Source organism: Mobula birostris, chromosome 6 (genome assembly GCF_030028105.1).
Source record: "Mobula birostris isolate sMobBir1 chromosome 6, sMobBir1.hap1, whole genome shotgun sequence".
Classification (NCBI taxonomy): Eukaryota; Metazoa; Chordata; class Chondrichthyes; order Myliobatiformes; family Myliobatidae; genus Mobula; species Mobula birostris.
In genome coordinates, this window is record NC_092375.1 from 65,275,402 (window position 1) to 65,292,995 (window position 17,594).

The 17,594-nt window shown below is 39.9% G+C and overlaps 1 protein-coding gene across 17 annotated transcripts in view; it reads right to left on the reverse strand.

The window, feature by feature from the left end:
- The window catches only part of dmd (dystrophin), a 1,961,093-nt gene that overhangs the window by 36,416 nt on the left and 1,907,083 nt on the right, over nucleotides 1-17,594 (reverse strand). For 13 of the 17 annotated variants that reach the window (XM_072260552.1, XM_072260554.1, XM_072260553.1 and 10 more), the window contains 3 exons: nucleotides 14,967-15,005; nucleotides 12,192-12,257; nucleotides 9,244-9,309 (listed from right to left, as the gene is read on the reverse strand). In XM_072260552.1, coding sequence (XP_072116653.1) covers nucleotides 9,244-9,309; nucleotides 12,192-12,257; nucleotides 14,967-15,005 — 171 coding nt within the window. The remainder of the gene's footprint in view (nucleotides 1-9,243; nucleotides 9,310-12,191; nucleotides 12,258-14,966; nucleotides 15,006-17,594) is intronic. The other 4 variants (XM_072260560.1, XM_072260556.1, XM_072260565.1 and 1 more) reach the window with 1 other exon arrangement.

Consider the following 17,594-nt stretch of genomic DNA (forward strand, 5'->3'; position numbering starts at 1 on the left):
ATCAGAGGGATTATTTTCTTGGAGGAACTGCAGCAATTAAACAGAACAGTAGTTAATTTCAGATTAATTTTCAGAACTCATAATGTTCAGACTAGTCATTGTACCTTAATCAATAGTTAAAGGAAGAGTTTTTGTGTCTGGACTCTGTTAACAGTTGGCAATGTATTACTAAGTCTGCAGAGGACATGTAAATTGGTGGACTTCAGAATCGCAATCAGGTTTAGTACCACCAGCTTATGTTGTGAAAATTGTTAATTTAGTGGCAGCTGTACAATGATAATATAGAAAATATAAATCAATTACAGTAAAAAAAATGTGTATTAAAGTTAAAAATAGGAATCAGATGGCAGAGGGGGAAAAGCTGTTCCTGAATGCTTGAGTGTGTGCCTTCTGTATTTCCTGCTTGACGGTAACAGTGAGATCCTGGATGATGGGGGTCTTTAATGATGGGCGCTGCCTTTCTGAGGCACCGCCCCTTGAAGATGTCTTCGATGCAATGGAGACTAGTTCCCAAGATGGAGCTGACTAATCTTACAACCTTCTATAGCTTCTGTTCATCTTGCCCAGTAGACACCCCCACCCCATACCAGACAGTGATGCAGTCTGTCAAAATGCTCTCCATGGTATATCTATAGAAGATTTCAAGTGTCTTAGGTGACAAACCAAATCTCCTCAAACTCCAAATGAAATATAGCTGCTGCCTTGCCTTCTTTATAACTGCATCGATATGTTAGATCCTCAGAGATCTTGACACCCAGAAACTTGAAATTGCTCACTCTCTCCACTTCTGATCCCTGTATGAAGATTAGTTCATGTTCCCTCATCCTACCCTTTCTGAAGTCCACAATCAGCTCTTTGGTCTTATTGATGTTGAGTACAAGGCTGTTGCTGTGACACCACTCAACTAGCTCGTATAGCTTGCTCCATCTGAGATTCTGCCAACAATGGTTGTAGCATCAGTAAATTTATAGATGGCATTTAACCTATGCCTAGCCACTCAGTCATGGATATAGAGAGAGTAGAGCAGTGGGCTAAGCACACATCCATGAGGTGCACCGGTGTTGATCCTCAGCAAGAAGGAAATATTAATACCAATCCGCAAAGATTGTGGTCTTCCGGTTAGCAAGTCGAAGATCCAATTGCAGAGGGAGGTGCAGAAGCCCAGGTTCTGTAGCTTATCAATCAGGACTGTAGGAATGGTGGTGTTAAACGCAGAGCTATAGTCAACGAACAACATCCTGATATCAATGTCCATATTGTCCAGGTGATCTAAGGCTGTGTGAAGAGTCACCGAGATCACCTCTGCTGCAGACCTATTGTGGCAATAGGCAAATTGCAGTGGATCCAGGTGTTGCTGAGGATGGAGATGATTCTGGCCATGACCATCCTTCTCAAAGCATTTCATCACTGTAGATGTGAGTGCTACTGGAGGATAGGCAGCTCACACTACTCTTCTTGGGCAGTGGCCTTTTAGAACCAGATGGGAACTTCTGACCGTAGCAATGAGGTTGAAAATGTCCTTGAATACACCCACCAGTTGGTTGGCACAGGTAATCAGAGCTTTGCCAGGTACTCCAATAGGGCCTGCCACCTTCAGAGGGTTCACCCTCCTGAAAGACAGCCTGATATCAGCCTCCAATTCAGAGATAACAGGGTCACCGGGTGCAGCAGGGATCTTCTCCCTTTCAAAGCAGGAGGAAGGTTATCAAAGGAGAGTGCAGGAAATTGACCAGTGGAAATTTGGGCAGAGAAATGACAGGCAACAGTTTAATCCAGACGTGTGAGAGGTGTTGCATGTTGGAGATCATTTTCAAGAGGAATGTTCAGGAACTCCCTGGGTGACATTAGGGTTCCATTTTCTGAGAAATGTCCAGAAACCGACTTTTCCCTCAATTTGGAAATGAACAATTTCTCAGTAAGGGAAAACAAGTGGGCGAATCATTTGCAGCCAATCACAGCAGACGTGGTCATAAAAGAGTCAGAGTGCCAGCAGAGGCATCTTTTGCATAAATTATTTAATGTTATTTTAAACTTTGAAGGCTGTATGATGAACATCTATGATCAAGTGCAACTGGCAGCTTGTTTTCACTGTGATATTGTTTTCTTTTACATATATACAACTGTTTGGGAGTATCTGCACAAATCAGATTTCCGTTAAGTCTCGAGGAGCCCCTGAACACTGTAAATAGCAGGACCCTCAGAAGCATTGTGGAGAGTGATCATACGGCACGTCCATAGTTTCCCGAAACTAGCAACACAAGTGGGTGCAGTGTTAGTGAAGGCATACGAGCATGTTCATCATTGTTAGCTGGGGCAAGTTGGCAAGCCACACTGTTAAGCCCACATTTGGAATATTGTGTGCTATTCTGGTGGCTGCTTTACAGGAAGGAAATGGAGGCTTCAGAGCAGGGGTTCCCAACTGTTTTTATTACATGAACCATTACCATTAAGCAAAGGGTCTGTGGAGCCTAGGATGAGACTGCAGAACAGGTTCACCAGGATTAAAAACTAACCACCAAAACAGGAGGCTGGACAAATTTTGTTTGCTTTTCTCTCAGGAGGATTGAGAGATAACCAGACACAAATATATAAACTTATGAGAGATAATAGACTACATAGCCAGGAATCTTTTTCCCAGGCTGGGGATGACAGATACCTGTAGGCATAGATTTAAGATGAGAGAGAAACCATTTAAAGGAAAATCATAAGGCAAGTTTTTTTTTAAACCTGTGGAGTATTCGGAGCCTGGAACTTGGTGCCAAGGAGGTGGAAGAAAGAGATACATTTTAAAGGCATTTAGACAAACACATGACCAGATAAGAAAGAGGGATATTGATCATGCACAGGCAGCCAGGGTTCGCTTGATTTGGCATCATGGTTGGTACAGACATGGTGAGCCAAAGGACCTTCAGAAGCATTGTAGAGAGCCTGAGGTCCCTGTGCTGTATTTTTCTATATTCTAGATCCTAATATAATTGACTGACTTTAATGTGAAACAGAAAAATAAAATTACACAATTAAATCCCGATAGGTCCTAACGCATCCTGAAAGTACTGCTGATGTAATGAGACAATTTGTGAATCAGCAGTAACTAACAATCTTGTATAAGTGCAGCCACTTAACTCCTGACTATTAATCAACACATTTTACTGGTGTGTATGCTTGCGAAAAATGAAAACCGCTAAATAAAATCTTGTTGCTCACTTATTAACCTATCAGGCAGGAATACCAATTCAACTCACATTAATCTTAGCAACGTACATTTATAGTACAGGACATGACTTCCCTTGCTTGCTGCAGTCAATTGCAGAAACTGAAAAACTATTGCTTGAAAAGGATGTGCTCTTACAGAAGAATTCTGCCACCAATCATCAAAATACTTTAAACAAATTAACCTCTCTAGAACATTCTTATTTTTCTTTAACACAAAATTATTGCTGGTGCATAACCTCAACAGGGATGTTAAGGACTATTGCCTCAACATTACTGTATCTTTGATATATACGGAAATCAAAATCATGTTTAATATCACTGACATATGTCATGTTTTGCAGCAGCATTAACTGAGCAATACATTAAAAATACTGTAGATTAATAATAAATATGAAAAATTCAAATTAAATAACTAAGGCAAGAAAGCAAAAAATAGTGAGGTAGTGTTCATGGGTTGGTTCATTATCCATTCAGAAATGTTCCTAAACCTAATTCATCAGGAGAATGTGCCAGGAACTGTGTAACAAGCAGTGAAAACTCTGCACTTCTGTTTGTGTTGGCTGAGAGATGCCCCCTGTCCTGACCACAACTACATTGCTCTGTTTATATTCCATCCAAGAACAACCAATTCACACAGCATTCGTATTTCAAACACTGAGTACATTAAGCTCAGCTTAGTGCACTGTGCAAGGGAAGGAAGACTGCGTAACAAAGCAATAGATATACTGGTGCCACTTGAATTTTTTGGACAGGTTAGTCTGTGAGCTGAATAAATCCACTGAACCACCAAAATGGATTATACTGAGAAATGCAATGATGACAATCCAGAAGGATTTAACTAAACAGCTCAATGTTTTTCACTTAAAGTAAACAAAATGATCATTCCCTTCTTTAGACACAAGGGATTGCAGGGCTGGGAAACAGAACACTAGAAGATACAAGGGATTGCAGCATCTGTGGAAACAAAAACTGCAAGTTGACATTTCAGGTTGAGATCCTGCATTAGGACTGTCCGTCTCTAACCATTTTTTTGAGGGTAACATTGCTAATTCCTGAAAATAGGGAACTAAGGAACTGGTAGAGCTGCTCCAAGTTTCAGAGGATAACAGAAGTCTTCAATGCATGGCAGTTATTTTACATGGAATGAGATAGAGTCAAACTGGTTACCAGCCTAAGCCTGCCTTGGGCTGCTTTAGGAAATCGGTGGGGAGATAGATGAAAACATGCACTGGATACTGCACCACCTGATTTGCAGCTCCCAGCAGACTAGAGTTAAAATGGAGTGTTATATTTTTACATCCGCATGATAGATGTTTTTTTCAATCCAATTTACACATCACTGATAAAACAGCAGTCATGGAATAAGAATATGATTAGAGGAGGTACTCTCTGATAATTTAAACAGTGAATAGTTCAGCTCTATGGACAAGAAAGATTCAGACTCCAGTCTGCTCTGATTTGGGCATCACCTTAAGTGCTTCGATGTCCCTGTTAAGACAAATGCCTATAGACAAATGACATTTAACCCTGCCCTGCGAAGATCTTTTGTTTAAATTCCCGTTGTCAGAAACTTACTCAATTTGTAAGTTTCAGCATATCCTTATAATTGATCTTGTGTCATATCACACCTCTTATTTTTAACTTCAGAAACATGATCTGTAACCTTGACTCTAATTTAACTCTTCACCGAGAGTTCCTTTTGTACATAAAACAGCTTTCTTTAATGTGGGAGGAAGAGAAGAGGATAAAGGCAAGTATCTAAAGCAGCACTGTCTCATTTCCAGATGCTTATTTTCTACAGTACAAAGCACAAACAAATATTTGAGTCTGTTTTATTCCTGCCTGTCTAAATGATAACAATGAAATGATAATTAACTGGAGTTAAATACGGAGATGATGGTACTTTCTTCTCCCATTCTCCTGAGAGACAGAAGTTATAGAGCTAAGAACAGCTATCTTTGCGAGTTGCTACAGTCTCTCAAAACTCACAAGCAAACAGAAGGAGAGGTTGTTGATTTCAGAGGCAGAACTGCTAATTAACAATTTTTTTTCCCCATCGCATCCAGGCTGTTGGCTGAATCAAACATGGTGATGAATTGGCATATAGGAGGGAAATAGAAAATCTGGTTGAAAGGTGCCACAACAACAACCCTCATTCAAAGAGCTGATTATTGACTAGAGGAAGAAGAAACCGGGGCCCATGAGCCTGTCCTCATTAAAGTGCTTCACAAAGAAGGCATAGCAGTGCTTCTACCTTCTTAGGTGTTTGCATAGATTCAGCTGTCATATAAAACAATGATAAACTTCTACAGATGCACTGTGAAGAGTATTCTGACTGGTTGCATCGTGACCTGGAAACACCAATGCCCAAGAACAGCAAAACCTACAATAAGTAGTGGATACAGCCCAGTCCATCTTGGGTAAAGCTCTCCTCATCGAGCACATCTACAAGGGGCATCGCCACAAGAAAGCAGCATCCATCAATTAGGACCCCACCATCCAGGCCATGCTCTCTTCTTACTGCTGCTGTCAGAAAGGAGGTACAGAAGCCTTTGGTCCCACACCACCAGGTTCAGAAACAGTTATTACCCTTCAACCATCAAACTCCTGAACCAGCACGGATAACTTCAATCATCTCAACACTGAACTAATTCCGCAATCTATGGACTCACTTTCAAGGGCTCACGTTCTCAGTATTATTTATCTACTTATTTTTGTATTTACACAGTTTGTTTTCATTTGCACATTTTGCATGTTGGTCTTTGTGTGTTCTTTATTCTACTGTGAATTCCTGCAAGAAAATGAATCTCACGGCAACATATGGTGACAAATACTGATTTTGAACTTACTTTGAACTTTGAAGTTGAGGTTTTGAAGACCTGGAAAGATGTTTATAACTACATCTTTCCAGGGTTTCTAAGTGTTTGAGAAGCTTGCAGGCATCAAGGGGTGTCCACCCAGTATACTTAAGCCAAGGTGCAGGTGTGGTTGGCCTTGCTAACATCTGGCGAGTGGTAAGCCAAATAACATGATATTTTTGGATTTAGCAATAATTGTAGAATTCCAAATCATGGCGTTCCCTTTTGATCATTATGCTCATTATTTGGCTCTAATGCACCATGAAAGCTTCAAGTTGCCTCCATTGTTCTGTGGCATTGGCAGCTGTAACTGGAGCTACCAAGTACTTGAACAGCTATGGTCCTAATTTTAAGATAGACAGAAGATTACTGAAGCAGCAACTGGGTGTTGGGATTCAGTAACCAAAACCATTTGTTTCAAGACATGAAGCCCATAATTAGGTGTTTCACAGGACCAACTAACCATATACAGCATTTGCTAAGGAGTTGAGATATGATCATGGATAACAACAAACGGGACTGCTCCATTAACCTTCTAACATTTAAAAAATATTGATTTGGCTGTAAGATGCTCTGGGTTGCTTGAAGGACAACCTTTATTCATATAAGAGATAGGTTTCATCAGCCATCAACTAACATCAACATAGGAATTTAAGGGCCATAAGAGATCAACAATGACAACTAACAGCTCATGAGGAAAAACTGATTGCTGTTTGGAGGGTTTGAATCTCCGTGTTGACAGTGCTTGGGATCTAAATAGTGACCGTCTTGTCTGCAAACACAAAGCATCACTTTCATGCCATAAAATACTAGCATAGACATTGGCAACTATGGATTGCTACTCTGGGAGATAATGTTCAGAACATTAGAATTCTCTGAACAACCTGCAGTTTGGGTGCAGATGATTGCTGGCCTGTCAAGAAAGCAACGGGCAGCCCCTCCCCTTGCCCCTGCAGGAGTTCACCCTGTGAGATGATGAGTAGTTTCATTTAGTGAGTCTATGACTGTGACGACATGGTTAGCAGTGATGCACATGGTTATTCATAGAGCCTGCAGAATAATGACAGGTTTTCTACCAGAAGCTTTCCTTCATATCCCAGAAATAACCAGCAGGAAATTTTGAGAAGGTACATTGCGATCTGAGTCACTTGGTGTACACACACACACAAAACCAGGTTTCACAATGAACTTGCAGCAGCTTTGATGCATGAAGTCATTGTTCATGGAAGGTATGGAAGCTTTCTTCCACTGACATAAATGAATTCCATACTTTCTTATTCACTGATAAGGACAGGCAGGGAAGCAAAATTTAAACTACACAAAGTCACTGAGAAAAAGTTACCCATTTCAAAGTCATGTCAATGTCTCTTGTGGTTTAGAATGGGTTCGCCTTCACAATTTCAAGTACCAGACTTTGATCAAGACACAAGAGTCTGCAGGCATTGGAATCAAGAATAACAAATAACCTGCTGGAAGAATTTAACAGGAGGGGAGGGGAAAGGTGAAGAATTGTTGTTGATTCGGGCTGAAACCCTCCATCAAAAATGTCCCTATTGGAACAGGATCTATGCAGAATTTTGACCATAAACACAGACAATCCCTTCCCTTCTGCCTCACCCCAACAGATGCTGCTTGACGCACTAAGTTCCTCCAGCAGATTGTTTATTGCTGGTGATTCTGATCTGCTAGAGTCTCCTCATCTGGCCCCATGACAGGGGTTCCCGATAAAATAACCTGTGTTGCAGGCAGCACAACTCTTGAGACACATCAGGATTATCATGTAAACATATTAACTGATCACCAATGATGGTTAAGGCCTTGCTCTTCCAAAATCTTTTCACCAACATGTGTTTCTGGGTTAGGAAGTGATCCATTTCATATCGAGATGAAAATGTGGACTATTTTTAAGTGAAAGAATCCATACAGTGATCTGAACAACAATTTTGCATGTACATGATCCAATGTTGCTGCCCATCTGCAAGCTTTGTATTGAGAATAGAATGCTTTCCTGTTATTGCAGGAAAAGTGTTGAGCAAAGGAGCACTAATCTAATGGATGCAATATGACTAAAGAGGTCTTTAGAAGTCTGGCCCCTCTACAAGGTGATGCTGCACTGTCTTGCTGTCACTGCTGATTGCATTTCTCCACCAAATAATGTAACCAATTCAAAAAAAATGGAAAAATTCAGCAGGTCAAGCAGCATCTGTGAACAGAGAGACATTCAACATTTCGGATCTTCAAACAGATGCAAAGATTTCCCCTTCCACAGATGCTGCCTGACCTGCTGAGTACCCCCCCCCCCCACCGTACCTTGATGATGGTTCAGATTTCCAGCCAATTGTTTCTTTGTGTTGTTGACCTCACTCTGAATTATCTGTCAGCCCAGTAGAAAGTTAGAATGAGTGCATGGGAAGATGTGAAAAGCAGCTGCATCTACCCGTCAAATGGTAAGGAATGGCCTGTGGGATGTGAAGCTGAGCTCCATCACAGCATGTTGTATAACCAAGGAAAGTGCATGGTACCAATGCTTCTGTAACAACATGTACACATTCTTGTCATCATTTGGCTGTTTCTCCTCTGTTTGAAAAACAACATAGAGAATTGTCAAAATGGAGCCGATCTGGATTTCCTGTGGAGGGGTGGACCCTGGGAAAGCCAACTACCTAACAGCATTTACTGCAAAAACTGAAACCAAAGTCAATGATAAAAGAGAGAAAGACAGCCCTCAAAAATAACAGGGAACTAACAGGACTTGGTTGGTTTTCAATCCTAGTAGCTCTGAATTTATGTGAGAAGACGCAGGAGTAAAAATTAATTGGAAATCACAGAAAATGTTTCTAATGACATACTGTTATTTGCATCTCATTTACAGTTCACTGCTTAAATATGGACTTAGTTATATGCATCTGGTTCAGACTATGTAAGAAAATAGATGAGAATCCAAGAGAAATAAATACTAATTTTTTAACTTGCTTATTTACTTACTTCCTCTGGTAACCAATAATCTGGCATGTTTCGTGCATAATTTGCACCAAAATAGTAATTCCAAAGGCAAATCATAAAAGCCATAAATTAAAATTTGTACATCCTAAATGAAGAAAAAATAAATGCAATAGTTCTAAGGCTTCAAAAAAATTAAACCTCTAGTAACTAAACATTACTCAATACATACATGCTTTCATTTGGCGAAATGCTGTCATTCAAATAAGATCCATTTCTGTTTTCCATTTCTGCTAGCCTGCAATACAAAAATTAGCAAACATAAGGTTATGATAAATTCCACAACTTAATGAAGATGACTTATCACATCTGAAAGTTTTGGTACTCAATGTACTCTTCGAACAATCATGTTAGTGTTTTAAAATGCAGTACTCACCAGACTTAGCATGGATAAATTGGGGCAGATGGGCACTCAAGGTAACAAGGTAAATATAACCTGGGCTTGATAGTTTTATACCTTGGGTGCGACACGTGGCCAAGAGCTTGAATGTGGCATGTCTATTTTGAATACAGTTGCATCTGCGCATACACAATGAATGTGTGCAAGCAGGGCACAGGGCAGGAAGATCACAATGTCATATAGTGAACCATTCCGACTTGATGTACTGTCATTTTGGAATTCAATAGGCAGCAAATGATCTCCGTCAACCTCACACACCAGCTGGAAAGACCCCTCCAGGATGATTTGAAAGGATCTCCCAGTATTTACAAGATGGTGGGTTTTGTCCAGTTGTTGCTGCAATCTGACAAGTGTCTTGCTGTTTTTTTTTTACAGTTGTTTCAAGTTGCAAAGGTCAAGAGGGAGACGTGAGACAAGTCTGAAGGGTTCTGGATGTACCAGCCTGATAAAGATATGAATGTATTAACTGGCATTCCCTGTGGAATTGAAATTTTTGTAAGAGCAGAGAAGAAAAGCTCCTTGGAAGAGGAGGAGGAGGAAGGGCAGACAACAGGAAGCCATGTCCACCCAAAATTTTTCTTCCACATAAAGCTGTACTACCAATTGTACTGTGGGCAGCTGAGGAGCAGAAAATGGAACAAGGTGGAGGAAGTGGAGAAACAGCCTACAATGGCAACAGAGAACTCATCCTTAAATGATATTTGTAATTGCAACTCCTATTTTCCATTTATCACGACTCCCTTACCTTCTCTTCCCTGTGCCTTTCCAATGCTCGACCAGGCAAAGGCTAAGAAGGAGCTGCACTTCCTTGCCATGATCATCAGTGAGCCGGGCCATTGGGCTGACTGAAAGGCAGGGAAAACTAGTGGGGTTGCACTGTGGCATAACCTTGATGAACCAAAATGAAATCCCTCTACATTATAAGAATATATAGAAATAAAAACAGCAAGCAGATAAGTGGAAGAAAGTCTGCTGCAACACACTGCAAATCATTGGTTCACAGGCACAGCGGTAGGTATCTCTTAGCTGAGCTCTTAGCTTATTCCAAAGTGGCTGAAACACCTACTGCAATGAAAGATAAGAAACTATTGATAACATTTAACAAGTATCTCAATGAGATCTGTAAGCTTTGGACATCCTATTAACTGCCAGCACTGCCTCCTCCTTCACGTGGATCATCTTTCTCCCAAGTGCTGTCTCCATATTCTGTGGTCCGTGCCTGCTGTGAAGTCTCCATAGGCTACATTCAATAACTGGAATCGAGTCAAGTGAGGACTACATAACATGTCAGGAACCAGTGGAATATATGATTGTTTGGTACAAGTTCTGACTAAAAAGAACTGTGGGTATTTGGGAGATGTGGGGAAAAGGGAAGAGCAGAATATTCGTAAAATTTTCTTTGCATTTACATGAACTGCAAGCGGGGGCTGAACAGCATTTTTATGTGCAGATAATTCTTTGACTTCTCACAATTGGTTGTTTTTGCTCACCGTGAGTCAGTCCCATGATGCAAATCAGATAGACAATTGAAAATTCCCAGTTACTAACTGATTGTTAATGAACCCTTTGGACAAGAAGTTGACATTTTCTTGAACCCAGAATTGTACTCACTACTTTTGAAAGTTAAAGTGAAAATATACAGAGTACTTGACATATTGCATGCTTCCCCTCTCCAAGTTCTGTTCAACAACTGAAGTCTCCTAATCCTGCGACAGCATTACAACCAAATCTAAAAACTGGAGTTGCTTAACACCAAGTTTCCATCTGAGTAGTATTTGAACTGACATTAATTCAGAGAATCATGCACCTTCTAACATGTCTCATCAATGTAAGATGAATAATTATATTTCAAAATATTGCCATTCCTCTGAGATTTAAGTGGTATTGTTCACTTATACCTACGATTTTTGTTTTAAGTTGTGAGAACATGACTTGATGCCAGCTATTAAATTACTTTAATTTTTTAAACCAGGGTTTTAAACAAATTCTTCAAGGACAATGGGAGGCTATAGCATTAAGATTGACATCATAGGCTGAATGGCCAGTCTTATGCAGAATTCTTCTATGTTCCCTTTGCACTTAACTCTTGGATTTGCTGACCGAAGGGGTTCTAGTGTTTTCTGGCACTGAATCCAAGTGACAGGGTCATTCTTCAAATGGTGTTGCCAGTCCAACATTGTATGATTTTCCATTGGCATTTAATGACACCAATTTGTCTCAAAGAATTATTCTTAAGCTACTGATTGCCAGTAATCTGCATTCCTTTCATGACTGAAATGTGACCCAGTCTTATCGCCAGTACTTAAAGCTGTTTAGAGCCCCACAATGACAGATCAACCACATTGATCTCTGAGCTGCAAATATCCCTGCGAGATTTTCTTCTATAGTCCATTCAAATGTTTGACAAGCATCATTGCTAGGGATATCGAGGAATGGCAGGTGAATGGAGTCGAAATATAGACCAGCCATGAATAGCAGAGTGCACTCAACAGAATAAATTACCTCCTGCTGTTCTGGTACCCTCCATTAAAACATATTTAGGTACTTCATTATAATAGCGACAAATGTCGTGATATTGGAAAACTAACCAAAGGAAGTGTATTGAAGTCATTTTGTTCAAAAGATTTTCACTGCACAGCATCACAGGGAATGAAAAACTAACAAACTTTCTTTGCTGAGATACACATACAATGAAAATGGTGCATCATTTTGTCTCTTACCTGCTAGCATAATGTTCAATTCGAGAATGAGTATCATCATGTGACAACTGTGGGGATGAGGCAGGTCTGCAATTGAGAAAAAGACCTTCTGTTTACAACAAGGTAACAATGCACAAATGCTAGGAATGCTAGAACAAGGAGATGGATAAAGTTGGTGACCAGAAAATTTTGTTTGTTTGATGGGCCAAAGACAATGGGTTCACTATTTCAGTTACTTGGTTGCTGAAAAAGCTGCCTGCTCATGGGACAAACACTAACAATTTGGAGGCTTAAGTTAAACTGGAAAGATAGCTGAGGCAAAGTTCAGTGTCATCAATGTTATTTACTCCATTCATTTATTTGAATTGAATAATTATATCTGATCTCCTATAATTATATTTACCTGCAAGTTTTTAACATGCATGTCTATTGCTGATAGTTCTGATAAACATAAATTCAATTCCCTTCAATGTACTGAAATGAAGCTAAACCAAATACATTCCAGAACTTTTGATGAAAGAAAACCAAAGACATTAATAGTAGAAACATTTCCATTAACATAAATAACAGATAAAACATCAAAGGATTTGAACTGGAGGAATGAAGATGCCAAAGAGAAAAGCCCAAGTTCAAAGGTCGAAGCATGCAATTCTTTAACAAATTGACTTCAGAGCCTGGGATTAAGTGTCTGGGACAGACAGGCTCGAGTTCTAAAATTATGGAATGCATTCATATATTTAAAAAGCAATTCACAGTAACATGAAGTGTAGCTTGTCATTAACTCTGCAGAATTTTCTGAAAATTATGAATAATTTTGAGTATGCTGCTCATCTACTTATTTCCAGCATGAATTACCAGGCACAGGTGATAAAATGCTGCCTGCTGTCTTTGCTTTCTTGGCACATGTTCAAACAAAGGAGCACAGCAAGGCAGGAGGGAAGCTGCACTCTAATAAATTAAACAAATTTATCATTTATAATACCCTATCGTGACTGCCGTGCTGCTGACAGTCATGGAGTCACACAGTGCAGCTTATCATATCTGGGCTATCCTTTGAAAGGTCTATCCAACTTTGTCACATCCACAGCCAACTCACCTGGCTCTGCAGGTGCTCCCCTTGACAAACTTCACAATTTACCTCAGCACAAAATCAAGAGCAAATCAGATCACATCAGTGCAGTTCTGATGAAAGACCCTATGAACTGAAACATTAACTCTTCCTACTTTCTCCACAGATTCTGCCTGACCTGCTCAGCAACTCCTGTATTTACTGCTTTTACTTCTAGATGACCTGAACTTGCTATAATTTAAAAAAACTGCTGCAAATGGTTAGTTGTTCTTGATAATTACATTTACTTTATTTCACAGAATTGCTGACCTTTTTGCTGGAAGCAGTTTCAACTCAATTTATTCCAGCAAAACTGTGTATGATTTTGAGCATCCATATAAACTGCCCCTTAAAATTTGCTGCCTTCCCCAGCACCATTGTAAAAAAGCTCCGCTGTGCCTTACTTAAAAGACAAACAGATCCTTTCTCATAAATGATGTGCAGGATTTGGCAAGGTTATTAGCAACAGAACCAAAACAACATAAAAACTTGCTTTCACTCAACAAGTGGTGAGATTGGAAAGGCAGCAAATTGAATACTGGCCTTTAAAGAGAAATGGATAAATATTCACAAGGCAAAAAGGAGGCAGGTACAGAGAGAACATGCAAGGAAAGAAAAAACTGGATTGCTCTTTAAGGGACCGAGCAGAGGTCCAACAAACTGAGCTGCCTCATTTTGAGCTTTTGTGCCTGATGGCTGAAGGTATGCAATAGTGAACAAGCGTAAACAAACAAAATCTTCCATCCATACAGAGCTGATCTTTTGGGTGATTGAAATAACTAAACTTTCCAGTTTAAGGCACAGTGAATTTGAAATCATAGATCACAATTTTAGGATAAAGCTTAAGAAAAGCTGTGTTATCTGAACTCATTATCCATTATCTCCAGCAGAGGAATACCTTTCAAGAGACACCTAATGAGTAATTTATTTTGTTGTATGATTTAATGATCTGCTTCATGAGCCTAAAGCAGTGCTCTTCTGTATATATTAGGACTGTAATTTCAGGAATCAAATTAACCATCCATTTACACTGTTTCATCAGTGATTTGAGGGAAAGAATCCCTTTCAATTTAGGGATAACTAAATCTGCAGATCAACAATTCATATTTGGTTGTGGATCAAAGGAGATGATATTACATTGGTTCTATAGCATGCGGATGGATGAATAGCAAGTGTCTAGTGCATACTGTCAGTTCAAATCTAAATACTCCACAATCTGCCTCAGCACTGATTTAATGTAGCTCCAATCAAAACACTGACAGGGTTTCAAATTCCTTTCACATTTATAGCTCAGCGACAAAAAATGCAGGATAAAGAGCAGTTTAGAGCTCAGAGACAATGGGCATAAGGAAGTGTACACACGCCTTTTCTTAAGATATGTCATTGGTACCGTTGACAGAGGAAATTCAGGAACTGTCACTCAAAGTGAGAAGAGAACAAAAGTTGAAGCAGAATGGCTAAGTGCACTGCCCAGTACTCATAGGAAATGATTTTAAGCATTTTGTGATAAAAAATAAAGCTGTCATCAATAGTATTTTACCTTTCAAAAAATTAGTAATTCAATTTGTACAAAAGCAAGCACAGTCAAGCAAAAAAGTATCCTTGGGAACTTACAATCATACAAATATATATTTTTATAAAAGGAAAATAAATAAAGCAGGATGCGGTTGCGTACAGACGGTACTCACTCATAATCTACTGGCCAGAAGTTGATCAGAGTAACAGGACTGCAAGACAAAAATGTGGAGATGAAGAGGCAGCTGAAACTCAGAGGAAATGCATCAAGCATAAAAAAAGGAGGAAAAAGGCAGCAAAAAACAGCAATGTGGATGACAATGGAAGCAATATAAATTAACAGTATACTATGTATATGCTGACATGCAAATCTTCTGCAACAGTGACAATAAAAAATAAATTGATCTTTCAATGATATGAAAATCAATAAATTTCAGACATGCAAAATTGAGAGCAGCTGTATTACACTGACATAATTTACTCCTTGTCACACATGAAAGCAACAACTATGGATAGGGTTCTATTCTCCGGGGGCAAGGAAGGAAGGAAGGGGTCTGCAATCCGAAAGCAACAATCCTTCATCTGCCAATCAAAAAACTGCCAGCTAACAGGCCATTCAGCAATAAGTTTGCTTCCATCCTTATTTGACACTTCCCAGTTGGACTATGGAGAAATGGAGACCCGGAGTACTTCCCCTTTTATTGAGCTGGGAGAATGATCACTGACTGGTGTGCTTCTACCACCACCAATGAATCTTATAACTGAGGGGAGGGTAGGAGAGAGGACCACCTTGTTTGCAAGGCTCTGTATTACACTGCGCTAGCACACTTAGTTACCCATTGATGTTTGAGAACACGAGTCCTCTTCAAAAAGCATCAAAGGTTACTATAAGCGTTACGAAATTAGTTCAACGAGTGTGAGCTGATGTGTGCTATTTTAGCCTCCGCTGTCGATATACTGGGTTAATACTTCTGGATAAATGCAGCCCATTGTACTTCTGATCCAACTATTGATAATGCCATATGAACACCACAGGTTGCCTATTTGCACGCACACCTGACTTATCAGCTTAGTCTTAATGACACAACTATCGGAATTTTATTCAGCTTGCACATAATTATTATTTCCATTATGTCATGAGGCTCTGACTAGATTCTTAACACATAAGAACGGTGTCACAGTAGGCCTAACAGAAGCACAAAACTATACAGGCCAAGGGTTAGATGGTGACGCACTCAGATACAGCTGTTTCTGTGGGGTCAAGTGAACCAAAGGTGTTACTGCTTATTTTCAAACATATACCTATGATTGCAAGATCATGCTGGACATTAAGAACTTAGAAGTACTGGAGGTCAACCTCATCATCGAGTTGCCCATTGCCAGAGAAACTGAAGGCACTGGACTTGCTGCAGACCACGCTGCTGCCTGTGTCAGAGCGGTGTCAGTGCACGAAGGCACTGCGCAGTCTAACAACAAGTGATTGTCTTAGTTGCTTTTCTTGTGATCGCAAGGCACGCGTGGATAATTTGCAGCCCTCCGTTCTGCTGAGGTGCCCGAGGCAGTGTGGCATTCACGCTGGAGTCAGTGTTCGCTCCGCAGAAGGCAAGCTGTATTTTGTTTGACTGCATACTGCTGGAACTTTCTTGGACTCAGGGGATTGGACCACAAATATTTTTGTGTGACCCTATTCTGCTGCTCTCTTGTATGTGCCTTGAGCTATATCTGTTGGGACTGTGTTGTGGTCCCAGAGGAAAGCTGTTTGGCTTTGCTGTGCTCATGGGTATTTAAGTATAGTTAAATGACAATTAAAAATGAACTTGTAAAACAGTAAGATCAATAAACCTTACATTCATTAACCCAAGTAATAATAAATGGATAATTAGCCACAAATAAAAACCTTACTTAAAATTATTCATATCAGATTGTGTGTCGGTATTTCAGTGGAATAAAGGAAATTACAACGGCATGAGAGGGGAACTGGCTGAAATTGACTGGAAAGGGACATTTGCAGGAAGGACAGCAGGGCAGCAATGCCTGGAGTTACTGAAAAAAAATGAGGGAAGTGCAAGACAGATATATTCCAAATAAGAAGAAATTTTCAAAGGGAAGAAAGACACTACTGTGGCTGACAAGTGAAGTCAGAGCCAAAGTAAAAGCAAAAGAGAGGGCATACAAGGAAGCCAAAGCTAGTGGGAAGATAGAGGATTGCGAAGCTTTTAAAAACTTGCAGAAGGAAACTAAGGTCATTAGGAAGAAAAAGATAAATTATGAAAGGAAGCTGGCTACTAATATCAAAGAAGATACTAAAAGCTTTTTTAAGTATATGAAGGGTGAAAGAGAGTCGAGGGTAGATATAGGACCAATACAAAATGACACTGGAGATATTGTAATGAGAGACGCAGAGATGGTGAGGAATTGAATGCGTATTTTGCATCAGTCTTCACAGTGGAAGACATCTGCAGTATATTGGATATTCAAGAGTGCCAAGGAAGTGAAATATGTGCAGTGAAAATTACAACTGAGAAGGTGCTCAGGAAGCTTAATGGTCTGAGGGTGGATAAATCTCCTGGACCTGATGGAATACACCCTCGAGTTCTGAAGGAAGTAGCTAGAGAGATTGCGGAGGCATTAACAATGATCTTCCAAATCGATAAGATTCTAGCATTGTACCGGATGACTGGAAAATTGTAAATGTTACTCTGCTATTTAAGAAGGGTGGGAGGCAGCAGAAAGGAAACTATAGACCTGTTAGCCTGACATCAGTGGTTGGGAAGTTGTTGGAATAGATTGTTAGGGATGAG